General features: G+C 42.8%; 1 protein-coding gene across 1 annotated transcript in view; it reads right to left on the reverse strand.

Moving 5' to 3' along the window:
• The window catches only part of MYO1E (myosin IE), a 172,691-nt gene that overhangs the window by 142,779 nt on the left and 15,639 nt on the right, over positions 1 to 14,273 (reverse strand). The window contains exons 3-4 of the mRNA XM_011983206.1: positions 13,257 to 13,346; positions 8,104 to 8,198 (exon numbers count right to left, since the gene is read on the reverse strand). Of these exons, the coding sequence (XP_011838596.1) occupies positions 8,104 to 8,198; positions 13,257 to 13,346 (185 nt within the window). The remainder of the gene's footprint in view (positions 1 to 8,103; positions 8,199 to 13,256; positions 13,347 to 14,273) is intronic.

The raw sequence follows: 14,273 nt of genomic DNA on the forward strand, positions 1-14,273 counted from the left end.
AAAAAAAAAAAAAATCGGCATCTATAGAAGCCACTCTCCCTGATTTGTCTGCCAGTGGGCTAAGGAGGAAGGCATAAGAAATATCCAAGGTCAACCCCAGGTGTTTATTCCTGACTAGAAGTTAGCCTAATAGATGTCAGGGCTTGGCAGGAGAGATTGTAGGTTAACAAAACAGGGTTGACCTACAGCAGAGTCAGGACAGGAAAGTAAACAGCAGAGATAAGATGTTTTCTCCAAGAAAAAGGACTGTTCTGCAGACTAGAGCAACACCCTTAGTTCATGTGTTCACATCTCCAGATAGAGGTGAGTGCTGTGAGCCGATATTAGTGAATATGATCATCTGTTCGCTCAGAATTCACCCCTCTATCCAGCCTTCTTGTGGTAATCTAGCTCCCTTCATGGACTGTATACCAGGGCACATAATCAGCTGTCCACAGGCAGAATTCTCCCTATGAAACAATGAATTGGGGTCTGATTCACACTTCCTTGTGAGTTTGCTTGGCGGCTCAGTCTACCCAAGGCTACTCCACTCCAGCTGTTTTGATAAATCAAGCTGGTAGATGGACCTAGGCTTCCATGGAGCCCTGTGCTTGAGAAAGCAGGGTGTCTCCTTCCTTGATTTATTTCTTTTAAAATCCAATTTGTGGCCAGGCGCAGTGGCTCACACCTGTAATCCCAGCACTTTGGGAGGCTGAGGCGAGCGGATCACAAGGTCAAGAGATCGAGACCATCCTGGCCAACATGATGAAACCCCGTCTCTACTAAAAATACAAAAAAAAAGAAAAATTAGCTGGGTGTGGTGGCGGGCACCTGTAGTCCCAGCAACTCAGGAGGCTGAGGCAGGAAAATCGCTTGAACTCGGGAGGCAGAGGTTACAGTGAGCCGAGACCACATCATTGCACTCCAGCCCGGCAAGAGAGCAAGACTTCGTCTCAAAAAAAAAAAATCCAATTTGTTACACTCATTTCTAGTCTCAAAATGGTCAGGTGCCAGTCCATCCTGTCACCGTATCCACTGCATTAGAAAACATGAGTAAGACTGAGAGGAAACTAAAAACACCGCCTTTAAGGGCTGCATTATGCCATCTAAAGTGTCATTTAGACAAGGTCACACCAGGGAAATTGGGAGGTGGAAGTCTAAAACAACACCATAGAAATTAGGTCATCTTTCATTTTTTATTTCCTAATTAAATGACACCAGAGATTCCTAGTCTTTCCAGCCATGCCAGAATCCCTCAGCACGAGCACCAGGCTTCTCTTCCAGCCTCCAGGAAAATGGTTTTGTTTGTTTGTTTTCTGCTCACAAATGCATTTTAAAAGGCACCATTTGCCGGGTGCGGTGGCTCACGCCTGTAATCCCAGCACTTTGGGAGGCCGAGGCTGGTGGATCACGAGGTCAGGAGATCCAGACCATCCTGGCTAATACAGTGAAACTCCGTCTCTATAAAAATAAAAAAAAATTAGCTGGGCTTGGTGGCGGGTGCCTGTAGTCCCAGCTACTAGGGAGGCTGAGGCAGGAGAATGGCGTGAACCCAGCAGGCGGAGTTTGCAGTGAGCGGAGATTGCGCCACTGCACTCCAGCCTGGGTGACAGAGCGAGACTCCGTCTCAAAAAAAAAAAAAAGGCACCATTCAACTCAGCCCCTAACAGATGGAGCACCTGCCCCATCCAGTGTCAGGGGCTACAAACCTGGCCTTTCCACCCAGAACAGGATTTCCCTGCCTTTCCTCCTCTCCAAAATTATTTGGAAGGAAGAGTTCCAAAACCAGAACAACCTCAAAGGTCATCTAGTCATTCAGTTCCTTCACAGGTGAAAAAGTCAAGGCCCAGACAGGTGTGAGATGTGCTGCCCAGGGTCAGGTGAGCATGAACGACGGCATGCCAGAGGTTTCCAATTTGCTTTCTCAAAGCAGACAAACCACAGCCCTGGTGCAGAAGAGAATGAACTCAAGGGCTCAGGCCTTTGCCCTTGGTGACTGGGCGGTGATGTCTATGCCCCTGGAGTGTCCTACCTAAGAGGAGTGCTTTTGCTTGCTTGGGGGCTTTGACCATAGGACAGTCTGATGATGTGATTTATGTTGGGGGCTTTGGGACATAGCATCACAATTCTGACCTCCAACTGGAAACTAAAGGTGTTTGCACAAGCCTTCGAGAGCAGCTGGAAACTGAAGGCGGGCCAGGCAGGCAGTGCGTTATTGAGCCCAAACACCAGAAGCTCAGGTGATGTTCTCTGGTTGGCAATACTGTGAGTATTGTCACACCTCACCACCAGTAGGAGGTAGCGCCGTCCATGACTCCAAAGGGAGAGGAAAACCAGAAGATCCACCTCTGGACCCTCCCAGACCTCACCCTCAGCCTCTCTTCTTTTGTCTGGCTCTAATTTGTATCTTTTTGCCAGGAAAAAACCTGTAATCCTAAGTGTAGGGCTTTTCTGAGTTTTGTGAGTTTTTCTAGTGAATTACTGAACCTGCGGGGTGGCAGAGGAGGGCAGTGGGAACCCGTGAATTGATAAGGGTGGCCTGGGGAGCCCTGAACATGTAGCTGATGTCTGCAGGGAGGGCAGTCTACTGGAGGCCTGTGCCCTTAACCTGAAGTTTGGTCCAACTCCAGGTAGCTCCTAAATGAAAGCACATCTCCTAAATGAAAGCACAGCCACTGCAACAGAAATCCTTGGGAGCAGGTTCCTTGAAATCTCTACCACCTGAACAACTGGAAACAAGGATCTGGAAGTGGGCATCATCCCGCTTCAGTGCCAGTGGACCTTGCAGTGGCAGGTGGAGGGAGACACGTGGGCTGCAGAAGACTGAGGGGGCCTCCAGACTGGCAAGCTCACGTAACAAGACCATTCCCATCCCGCTTGTTTCGGCACACACCCAAAAGAGGGAAAATGGGAGGAAGGAGAAATGGCAGAGGACTCTATCAGAAAACTCATCCTGGACCCTCATTAAATTCCAGTTAGGAAAACACCTGCCTCTCTAGTAGCTGGTGACCTCTGCTTAGTGTCAAACAGAAGCATTGCCTATTAAGCAACCGAATGCAACATGACCCAGGTGCTCCTCCTCACACAATTTAACTGGCACCTGCATCTAATCAAGTCATTAGATATAACCTTAAATTTGTAGACAATCCAATCGAAGGAATAAGTATAGTGAGACCAGGAAGAAGCAATTAGACACATGTAAATGATGTCTGTAGGAAAACTAGTTTTGGTTTCTTCAAAAAGTCAGTGTCATGAAAAAAATAGTAGTAATAGGGCAACTGTGGTAGGATAAAAATACATTTATGATTCATAACCAAATGCATTCATCATTACTTGATTTGCATAAACCAGCAGAAAAGGACATTTGCGACTATCAGAGAAGTTTGTAGTTTTTAGATGTTGAAAATGTACTACTAATTATTGAGTTAGGATAATGGTCTTGGGATTAGTAAGAAAATGTTTCAATTTTTCAAATATGCTTGTGGAAATATTTAGGGGTAAAATGTCATGAAGTCTATATTTGCCTCCAAATACTTCAGATATATATTTACCTTGAAATGCTTCAGTGCTCATGTTTTACAGTATTGACTTTGGAACCATGTAAATGTTTTGCATAATTATAAAAACAAAATTACATTTAAAAATGCTAAACAACTAAAATTGAAAATGAAATAAATGAACCCAACTATAGGTCAGGTTGACATAGAAAAGGATTATTTTAAGTGACTTTTATGAAACCCAGTATTTTGACTGTAAATATTGGGTATTTGGACAAAAAATAACAAAGAAATTTTAAAATCAATTCAGTATTGCTACTAATATTGGTATTGTTACTTTAAAAGCATTAACAAACTTATTCTGTCTAAAATACAATGCAATGCAAATAATTGCTAACGTAATCAGGAACTAAGATTTTTCAGCATAAGAGAAATGGGATACAAAAATTAAAATCAAAGAGATAAAAACTCTGAAATCTTAAAAATTAATTGAAAACAATTTTCCAATTTCATTTTTCTCTTAAAAAGCTCATATTCCCTAGATTTTTCCTTTCAAAGAACTACAGGCACTGACAACACAGGGCAGCGAGCACTCTTGGTACCCAGTTTAGTGGTCTTTTAACGCCATTTCCCATTAAAATGAACAAGGCCCAGCAGGGTGCAGTGGCTCGTGCCTGTAATCCCAGCACTTTGGGAAACTGAGGTGTGCAGATCACTTGAGGTTAGCAGTTCAAGACCAGCCTGGCCAGCATGGTAAAACCCTGTCTCTACTAAAAATGCAAAAGAGGCTGGGCGCAGTGGCTCACGCCTATAATCCCAGCAATATGGGAGGCTAAGGCAGGTGGATTACCTGAGGTCAGGAGTTTGAGACCAGCCTGGCCAACAAGGGGAAACCCCATCTCTACAAAAAATACAAAAATTACCCAGGTATGGTGGCATACACCTATAATCCCAGCTACTAAGGAGGCTGAAGCAGGAGAATTGCTTGAACCTGGGAGGCGGAGGTTACAATGAAGAAAGATCACGCCACTGTGCTCCAGCCTGCGTGACAGAGCAAGACTCTGTCTCAGAAAAAAAAAAAGAGCAAAAGAATTAGCCAGGCATGGTGGTGCATGCCTATAATCCCAGCCATTCAGGAGGCCGAGGCAGAAGAATTGCTTGAACCCAGGAGGCGGAGGTTGTGGTGAGCTGAGATCACACCACTGCACTCCAGCCTGGGTGACAGAATGAGACTTGGTCTCAAAAAGAAAAGGAAAAGAAAGGAACCAAGGCCCCCAGAGAGACAGTGGATTCTACATAGGAAATATACAAGATGAGCTAGAAGGTCTTAAAGAAGGAAACTAACAGAGCCTACTGGGGTCATGTCCAAAGGACATAAGAGTTAAGATAAAAGACTGTCACAGCTCAACAATAGGATCATTCCAGCCTTGAAAAGTACAGCTGCAATGTAGTTAAACAGGTACAATATTAAAAGTCCACTAGTTTGGAATAATACAGAAAATAAAACACATTACCTTGGGAGACTGCTAGGGCAACAATTCATTGTTTTGAAAACAGGTGAGTAATGGCAATGAATCCAGGGTTTTGTCTAAATTTCCCACATAGTTTTTATTTCAAGGTGACCAAGCAAAAGAACTAATAAATGCAGAAAAATAACAGAATTAGAAAACAACGATTTTTCAACCACTAATTAAACAATGATTTATGACAGATGGGTTCAATGACAATCTGGACACACGAAGAGAGAGCAACAGGCACGAAGTGCACAGCATCACTGATGAAGTCTCTTTTGCCAAAAAAGGAATCTGAGTCTGATCAAGTTTTTTTTGTTTTGTTTTGTTTTTGAGACAGAGTCTCACTCTGCCGCCAGGCTTGAGTGCAGTGGCGCAATCTCAGCTCACTGAAACCTCTGCCTCCTGGGTTCAAGCGATTCCCCTGCCTCAGCCTCCCAAGTAGCTGGGACTACAGGCACATGCTGCCATGCTCAGCTAATTTTCTGTATTTTAGTAGAGATGGGGTTTCACCATGTTGGCCAGGATGGTCTCGATCTCCTGACCTTGTGATCTGCCCGCCTCAGCCTCCCAAAGCACTGGGATTACAGCTGTGAGCCACCGCACCCGGCCTCTGATGAAGTTTTTATATCTAACTATTAATTTACAGAAAAAGTAGGGGACAGTGGAATACTTAAGCAACATCATAGGATACAATTAGGCAATACCAGACTGTATAGCAAAATCTACAGGACAAACAACTTTTTTTTTTTTTTTTAACAAACCCAAGAAAACAAAAAGGGGAAAGGAAAATTGTTAAAAGCCGAGAGACGTAAGAGACATAGCAATCAGGTGCAGTGTATGGGCCTTGTTTGGATCCTAAATAAAAACACACTAACTATAAAAAAGAAAGTATAGGAAAACAACGGAATTGGAATACTGATAATATTACATACTATAAAAGAATTCTTCATGTTTAAGGTGTGATAAGAATGATTTCTTAGAGGCACATACTAATTATTTACAAATAAAGGGGATCTTTGGGTTTGCTTTTTTTTTTTTTTTTTTTTTTTTAAAAAGATAGGGTCTCTGTCACCTGGCTGGAGTGCAGTGGTTCAAGCATAGCTCACTGTAACCTCAAACTCCTGGGCTCAAGTGATCTTCCTGCCTCAGCCTCCCTAGTAGCTAGGACTACAGGTGTGCACCACCACACCCAGCTAATTAAAAAAATTTTTTTTATGGAGACAGGCTTTGCTGTGTTCTCCAGGCTGGTCTCCAATTCCTGGCCTCAAGTGATCCTCCTGCCCCCTGGCTTCCCATAGTGCTAGTATTACATGTAATCTTTTCTTGACCTTGGAAATGAATCCACTGCCATGCCCTACCGGATTTGCTTTAAGTAATCAAGTGGGACAGAATGGGAGGACCAAATAAAACAGAATTGGCCATATACTGATAACAGTGTAAAACAGATAACAGATATACAGGGACACATTCTACTATTCTTTCTCATTTTGTGTATATTTGTAATTATCCAAAATAAAAGATTTTTTTTTTCAAAAATATCTCAGAAAAATTAACTAAAAGAGATGAACACAAATATGTATGATAAAATTGGGAACTGTCAAATTCTAGGTGATGCGAATATGGATGCTTATACTTTCTAGTGTTTGAAAATACTCACAATAGTAAGCAGAGCTTTTTTTTTTTCTTGAGATGGAGTCTCACTCTGTTGCCCAGGCTGGATTGCAGTGGCATGAGCTTGGCTCACTGCAGCTTCCACCTCCTGGTTCAAGTGATTCTCCTGCCTCAGCCTCCTGAGTATCTGGGACTACAGGTATATACCACCATGCCTGGCTAATTTTTGTATTTTTAGTAGAGACAGGGTTTCCCCATGTTGCCCAGGCTGGTCTTGAACTCTTAACTTCAAGTGATCTGCCTGTCTCGGCCTCCACTCAGGTATGAGCCTCCTTTTTTTTTTTTTGGAGATAGAGTCTTGCTCTGTTACCCAGGCTGGAATGTAATGGCACAATCTCAGCTCACTGCAGCCTTGACTTCTCTGGCTCAAGTGATCCTCTCCCCTCAGCCTCCCCAGTAGCTGGGACTACAGACAAATGACACCAGATGCCTGGCTAATTTTTGTACTTTTTTGTAGAGATGGGGTTTTGCCATGTTGCCCAGGCTGGTCTCAAACTCTGGGGCTTACAGGTGTGAGCCACCCCACCTGGAGTTGGTAAGCAGAATTTATTTTATTATTATTATTTTTTGAGACGGAGTCTTGCTCTGTCATCCAGGCTGGAGTGCAGTGGCACGATCTCAGCTCACTACAACTTCCTCATCCCAGGCTCAAGCGATTCTCCCGCCTCAGCCTCCCTGGTATCTGGGATTAGAGGCGTGCACCACCATGCCCAGCTAATTTTTGTAAGTAAGCAGAATTTTAAAAGCACTTAAGCCAGGGGTATCCAATCTTTTGGCTTCCCTGGGCCACATTGCAAGAAGAAGAATTGTCTTGGGCCACACATAAAATACACTATGACAAATGATAGCTGAAGAGCTTAAAAAAAAAATTGCAAAAAAATCTCATAACGTTTTAAGAAAGTTTATGATTGCTTTGATCCACACTGAAAGCTGTCCTAGGCTGCACGTGGCCCACGGCCTGCAGCCCGCAGGTTGGACAAACTTGACTTAAAACCAGGCAGGACTCAGAGCCGTGTGTCAAGCTAGAGGGATTATGAAAGGTGGTTACAGACACCTAATGCCGGCCATTACCAGTAATCTTCCCCCAAATTCAATGCAAATGACAAAGTTCACCAAAAATGTTCAAACATGAACTACTAAATTATGAAGGCAAAGAAAAAACAGGGACTTAGAGAAAAGGATTCCATCTGACTAAACAGTGAAAATATGTTTATTATACTTACTGCAACCCCAGGGGAGCTCAAAAGTGTTATGGTATGGAGCTCTATTACATAGAGTTATAAATAAACCAAGATAAAGCAGCTAACCTGCTTGTTACTCAGACACATTAACCAGGCCGTGACATCAGTAGCCGTTGCAAAACCACTGCTTATCGACCGAAATACATAACCACAGCATAGTCTCATATCTTCCATGGCCACAGATAAGGATACTTTTCATACCTGATGATGACGCACTGGTTCTCTCTGTCAATGATCATGTTTCTGTACATACTATCCGCAAGGGCATAGATATGTGGTGGGTTTTCATACTGTGCCTAGAAAAGCAAAAAATTATAATACATAAATAATAAAAATTAAACAAAAACAAAATCATGGTCAGATAGGCAACACATTAAATTTCTTTTTCTGAATTTGGAAATGAATCGTGCACTATAGTTCCAACGCCTATAATTACATCTTAAAGGTTGCATGATACAAGAATTCATAAAATTTCCTAGGTCATCAAGGTTACACCCTCGCAAAATTAAGACGGAATTTGGAAGGAGTCTTCCGTAGGCATATCCATGATTCAGCCTTCCGGATGTGGAGTGTCTTCAGACACTCCAACACCCCACCCTTCCACCCATACATGCCTCTGCAGGTGACAGTCCATTTCTAAATGTTTCTACAGACACTCGGGCAACAGGTCTTAGGAGAGGCCTGCCCAACACTTAGCTCTGACTTCTACCAGAATTCTAAATTCCTATGTAATTTTTTCGAAGAGGCCACGTTGTAGATTCTGGGGCCTCAGAAGGAATTAGGTGAGATTATCTATGGATCAGAAAAAAAGACTTAAATCTTTCCATAAGAAGAGGGCAAGAAGGTGTGTTCTTTAAAGGGATAAGCTAGTTTGGCCAGTTTCTTTCATCTCTATTGGAAAAAAAAATCCTACCACATTAAGATATTCTCCTGGGTTTGCGATTTCATCTTATGGGATATCTTAGCTACGCACAAATATCAAACTAAATACATTTTCCATGCTTAATAAATTCTCAGGCTGACTTCAGCCCTGCTTTATTCAATTTCTTGACATGCACCTTCACCACAACCTCAAAAATTACTAAAAGGAGAAATACTTTGTTGGGTATATATGGAGAAAGAGCACTCCTAGCCTGTGATCACTCCGAGCTACTTGGCAGGCTGAGGCAGAAGAGTCATTTAACACCAGGACTTGGAGTCTAGTCTCCACACACACAAAAATTTTTAATTACCTGGGTGTGGGAGCACATGCCTGCGGTCCTAGCTACTTGGGAGGCTGAGGTGGGAGGATAGCTTGAGTCCAGGAGCTGGAGGATGCAGTGAGCTATAATTATGGGAATAATAGCATCCAAGCTGCAAGTCTCACAGTATAAATGATGGATGGGAAAGCAATTTGGAAAGGTAGAGTGATATACAAAGGTGAAGCTTAATTTACTTAATCCATCTTTGGATTAATTTACTCAATCCATTTTATTGTGCAGTGACTTACTATAGAAAAGGGGGCCTGGCTGAGAAGCTGTTGCTCACTGCCATGCTCTGGAAGATGAGAGCTTGGTGGGGAGGGGTTAGGATGAGGGGGCTTTGTATCCAATACCCAATGTTCTTCCCATGTTGTAGGCAGGGCGCTCATAAGGGGAACTACCCAGGGAGAGCTGCAAGCTATGCCTAGGACTGATCACCTAAAGAACCCTATGCAGGAGCCAGAATATGTGATCTCTGCCTTAACCTTATGGTCAGGAGCAGATATCTGGATATGGTTTTAAATGCACTTCTAGTACACACTAGGATTCTACAGGATTATTATAGTTATTATTTTACTTTAACAGAGTTTAATTGAGAAAAGAATGATTCGTGAACAAGGCCACCCTGGAACAAGAATAGGTTCAGAGAGCCTCCAGCGCTGCCATATGCTGTAAGATTTTTGGGCAGAAAAAGGAAAGTGATATACAGAAAATGGAAGTGAGGGCCGGCCCTTGCTCAGGCCTGTAATCTCTTTGGGATGCTGAGGTGGGATGATCACTTGAGGTCAGGAGTCCGAGAACAGTCTGGCCAATGTGGCAAAACCCCGTATCTACTAAAAACACAAAAATTAGCCAGGCGTACTGGCACATGCCTGTAATCCCAGCTACTCAAGAGGCTGAGGCAGGAGAATTGCTTGAACCCAGGAGGTGGAGGTTACAGTGAGCTGAGATTGCACCACTGCACTCCAGCCTGGTGACAGAGTGAGACTCCATCTCAAAACAAAACAAAATTAAAAAAAAATAAAAATAAATATATATATATAGAAAATGGAAGTGAGGTACAGAAAGAGCCAGATTAGTTACAGATTAGTTTGGAGTTTGCCTTATTTGAACACAGTTTGAATTGTTGGCCACCTTTGATTGGCCAAAACTCAGTGACTGGCAGAAGAGTAGGTTATAGTTTGTTTACACATCTGGTTAGGCTACAGTTTACTGTGTACAGAGAAACATTTAGGGCTGGGTGTGATGGCTCATGTCTGTAATCCCAGCACTTCTGGGGCAAGACCAGAGGATCACTTGAATCCAGCAGTTCCAGATCAACCTGGGAACATAGTGAGACCTCCTCTCTACAAAAAAGAAACAAAAGTAGCTGGACATGGTGGTGTGCGCCTGTAGTCCCAGCTATTCGCTTGGGAAGCTGAGGTGGGGGGATCACTTGAGTCCTGGAGGTGGAGGTTGCTGTGAGCCAAGATCACAGCACTGCACTTCAGCATGGGTGACAGAATGAGACCTTGTTTCAAAAGAAAAAAGAAAAAAAAGAAAAAAAACATTTAGCCCAAACTTAAAATATGCAAGGAAGCAGCTTTAGGCTAAACTTAATTTAACAATTCCCCTCTCTTGGTTTTTTTGTTTTTGTTTTTAAATAGAGGCGGGGTCTCACGATGTTGCCCAGGCTGGTCTTGAACTCCTGGACTCAAGCGATCCTCCCATCTTGGCCTCCCAATTTGCTGGGATTATAGGCGTGAGCCACCACGCCCAGTCCAATTTCCCTCTTTTGGTCATCCTCTCAATTTTGAAATACCAAAACTTTAGGCACTGATGTCACTCTGTCACCACTGTAAAAATGTACTTACTTGCTCTCAAATATCATTGAGAAATAGCAGAACAGTGGGGTTTGTAAGATGGGAACAAAGATTTTAGGTTACTTTCTGTAAGGGTTAGAGTAGAGGGGACCTCCTCCCTGCTGGTATCTCCTGGTCTGTTTCTTTAAAATTTCGATTACATCACATGTAACATGAGTGACTCCATGTTCGTTTGGTCTGGTCTGTCAGACCAGACCAAATGCTAGTGCATGAGATCAGTCCAAAACAATGGAATCTCATAATTTTGTTTAAAAATTCCCCTCTTTAGGTCAGGTTCTCACTTAGGTGAGAGTGTCACCAAAACTTAGGTCTTAGTACCCCTCTCAGTTACCATCATTTTGGGTTTCTGGTCTCAAGTGCACAATCTTTAATGACTCTTTGAAATGAGAAAGTAGAGGACTGTAAGAAAGACAAGAAGATGGAAAATGGAAGGAAATGGAGTGGAAAGAAAGCCATGGGCAACGGGGGAAAGTCACTGCCCAGTAAGGTTTCAATGCTGCAGAACTGTCATACTTGACCTTTGCATGTCACCCTGTATTTTCCAAACTGGTTTCCTATCTGTGGTCTTATTGAACCTCTCAGCTATCTGTGAGAAAACTATACAGTGGGCATTTCCTTTACCTGATTCTTCCCTCCCCTGAGACTCTCAAAGTCATTAGGACCTGACTTCAACTCCTAGCTCCACCACTCAGTAGATTTTAGTACTTCACCTCTCTAACCTTCAGTTTCCTCATCTGTGAAATGGAGATAGGTGGTATGACAAAGCCAGCAACCAGGGCTGTTTTACTATTGCTGCAAGTATAACATAGTACACGGCACTCAGTAAATACCAGTTTTACAATCATCTGTTACCATTAGCAGTAAAATTAAGCATATTTTTAAGAAATTCTACATTTCCTTAAAAGAGAACACTTCAAAAGATAAATGGTCTAAAAGGGACGTGCATACAGCAACCCTTTTCAGAAAACTAGAGAAACACACATGCACGGCATTTCCATCTACAGTGCCTTGGCTGTCATCGAGGACGCCAAGCCAGCTCTGTGTGCCTGCTGATCGGGGTACTAGGGCAGGGCCAGCCTCTGCTGACAGTGTTTCGCTTGTGCTGGGCTCCCATAAAGGCAGCATTATCAAAGGTCTTTCGCGTGGCAGCCTCCTTCGGCTCCAGCTACCGGCACCATTCATCTGGCAACAATGGGGTGGGCTCTTGCTCTGGGTAAATTGCCTTCCACTTCAACTGATGAATTTGTGTGGGCTCTCTTTTGTTTGCTTTTTAGGGGTCAGGATTAATGAATGCTCTTGTGCTTCTGCTGCAAAGAGGGAAGGAAAAGGAAAGGAAAAAGATGCAGAGATGGGGAGGCCTCGGGAAGTGATGAATCACAGAATAAAATATATTAAGGAGAATTACAGCTTCCAGTTTTACTATACAACTGAAAGGCTATGGAGCTGATTATGAATAGGAACCAGGGCCAAATTAATAAATGAAGTAATACAAGATTGAAGACAAAAATGAATACAAGATTCATTTTTCATGTTCAAGTCATAGTCATAGTTTAACAATGGTTCTGATTCTGCAAATCAGTACCCATTGCTCTATTTTTAACCAAAAACAAATTTTAATCCCTAAAATTTTGGGGCAAAAGGGGAAACAAGAAAAACCCCGAACCGGAAAGCCCAAAATCCAATTAAATAAATTTCCAAAGCAAAAAAGCCCAAAAAAAAGACAGTCCTAAGGTTTTTTGAGCTGTGCTCTAAAAAGCAGATCATTGGCCAGGCGTCGTGGCTCACGCCTGTAATCCCAGCACTTTGGGAGCCTGAGGCAGGTAGATCACCTGAGGTCAGGAGTTCAAGACTAGCTTGACCAACATGGTGAAACCCCATCTCTACTAAAAATACAAAATTAGCCGGGTGTGGTAGCGTGTGCCTGTAATCTCAGCTACTCGGGAGGCTGAGGCAGGAGAGTTGTTTGAACTCAGAAGGTGGGGGTTGCAGTGAGCCGAGATCATGCCATTGCAGTCCAGCCTGGGCAACAAGAGCAAAATTCTGTCTCAAAAAAATAAAAAAATAAAATAAAAATAAAATAATAAAAATTAAAAAATAAAAAGATCATTAAAAATAAAAAAAAGTCACTTAAGTTTCTCCAGTTAAAAAGTTCATAACAGAAAAGTGCAAAGTACTGCTAACTTCAAGAAAAACCATGTCTGCATCATAAAAGCCCAAAATAAGGCAGCAATTTATGTGACATGTAACTTACCGCTCCTTGGTACATTTCAATTTCCTTTTCCCCAAAATATGGCATCTGCTTGAAAGGGTTGACTGAGATTAATACAGATCCTATGTATGTCTGAATTTAAACTCGGTTAAGGTCCATCATTAATGTTCATAGCTACACATTTTTCAAATTAAGTAACCAGATGTTATCAAGAATTGGTAATGACCGTCCAAGTGGAAAGGTTGTGTGCTTGCTTTCTAAAAGATTACAAATAAAGACAAAAGCAATCATGCAACTAGCACAGGCTTTGTTCCTCCTAAGGAAGAGTAATAAATTTAATTACCAAGGTGCTACAAAATGAAATCATTATGTTAAATAAATTAAAGCACATTCTTTCAAGATCGGCGACATGTGCAGCAAGGAGAAAAGAAAACAAAGCAAAAATGGCCAAGGAGTGAAAAAACCATTTACCAGTCCTCCCCTCAAATTATATGCATTTTTTCCTTTGAACTTTCGTATCTGTTAGGTACACTAAAAACACATTCATCGGCCGGGCACGGTGGCTCATGCCTGTAATCCCAGCACTTTGGGAGGCTGAGGTGGGCAGATCATTTGAGGTCAGGAGCTGGAGATCAGCCTGGCCAACATGGTGAAACCCCATCTCTACTAAAAATACAAAAATTAGCCGAGTGTGGTGGCACAAGCCTGTAGTCCCTGCTGCTCTACTCAGGAGGCTGAGGCAGGAGAATTGCATGAACCCAGGAGGCAGAGGTTGCAGTGAGCCAAGATCGTGTCATTGCACTCCAGCCTGGGCGACACAGTGAGACTCTGTCCCCCGAAAAAAAAAATCATCTACTTATTTAACAAATATAGGGATACAAGATGAACTAACAGCTCTGTTCTCCACAAGCTTAGAGGAATTAAAAGGCGTCAACAAGGTAATTTTCTGGCCAGGTGCAGTGGCTCATGCCTGTACTCCCAGCATATTAGAAGGTCAAAGGGGTGGACTGCTTTAGGCCAGGAGTTTGAGGCCAGCCTGGGCAACATAGCGAAACTCTA

Source organism: Mandrillus leucophaeus, unplaced genomic scaffold, assembly GCF_000951045.1.
Source record: "Mandrillus leucophaeus isolate KB7577 unplaced genomic scaffold, Mleu.le_1.0 Scaffold247, whole genome shotgun sequence".
In the NCBI taxonomy this organism is placed as follows: Eukaryota; Metazoa; Chordata; class Mammalia; order Primates; family Cercopithecidae; genus Mandrillus; species Mandrillus leucophaeus.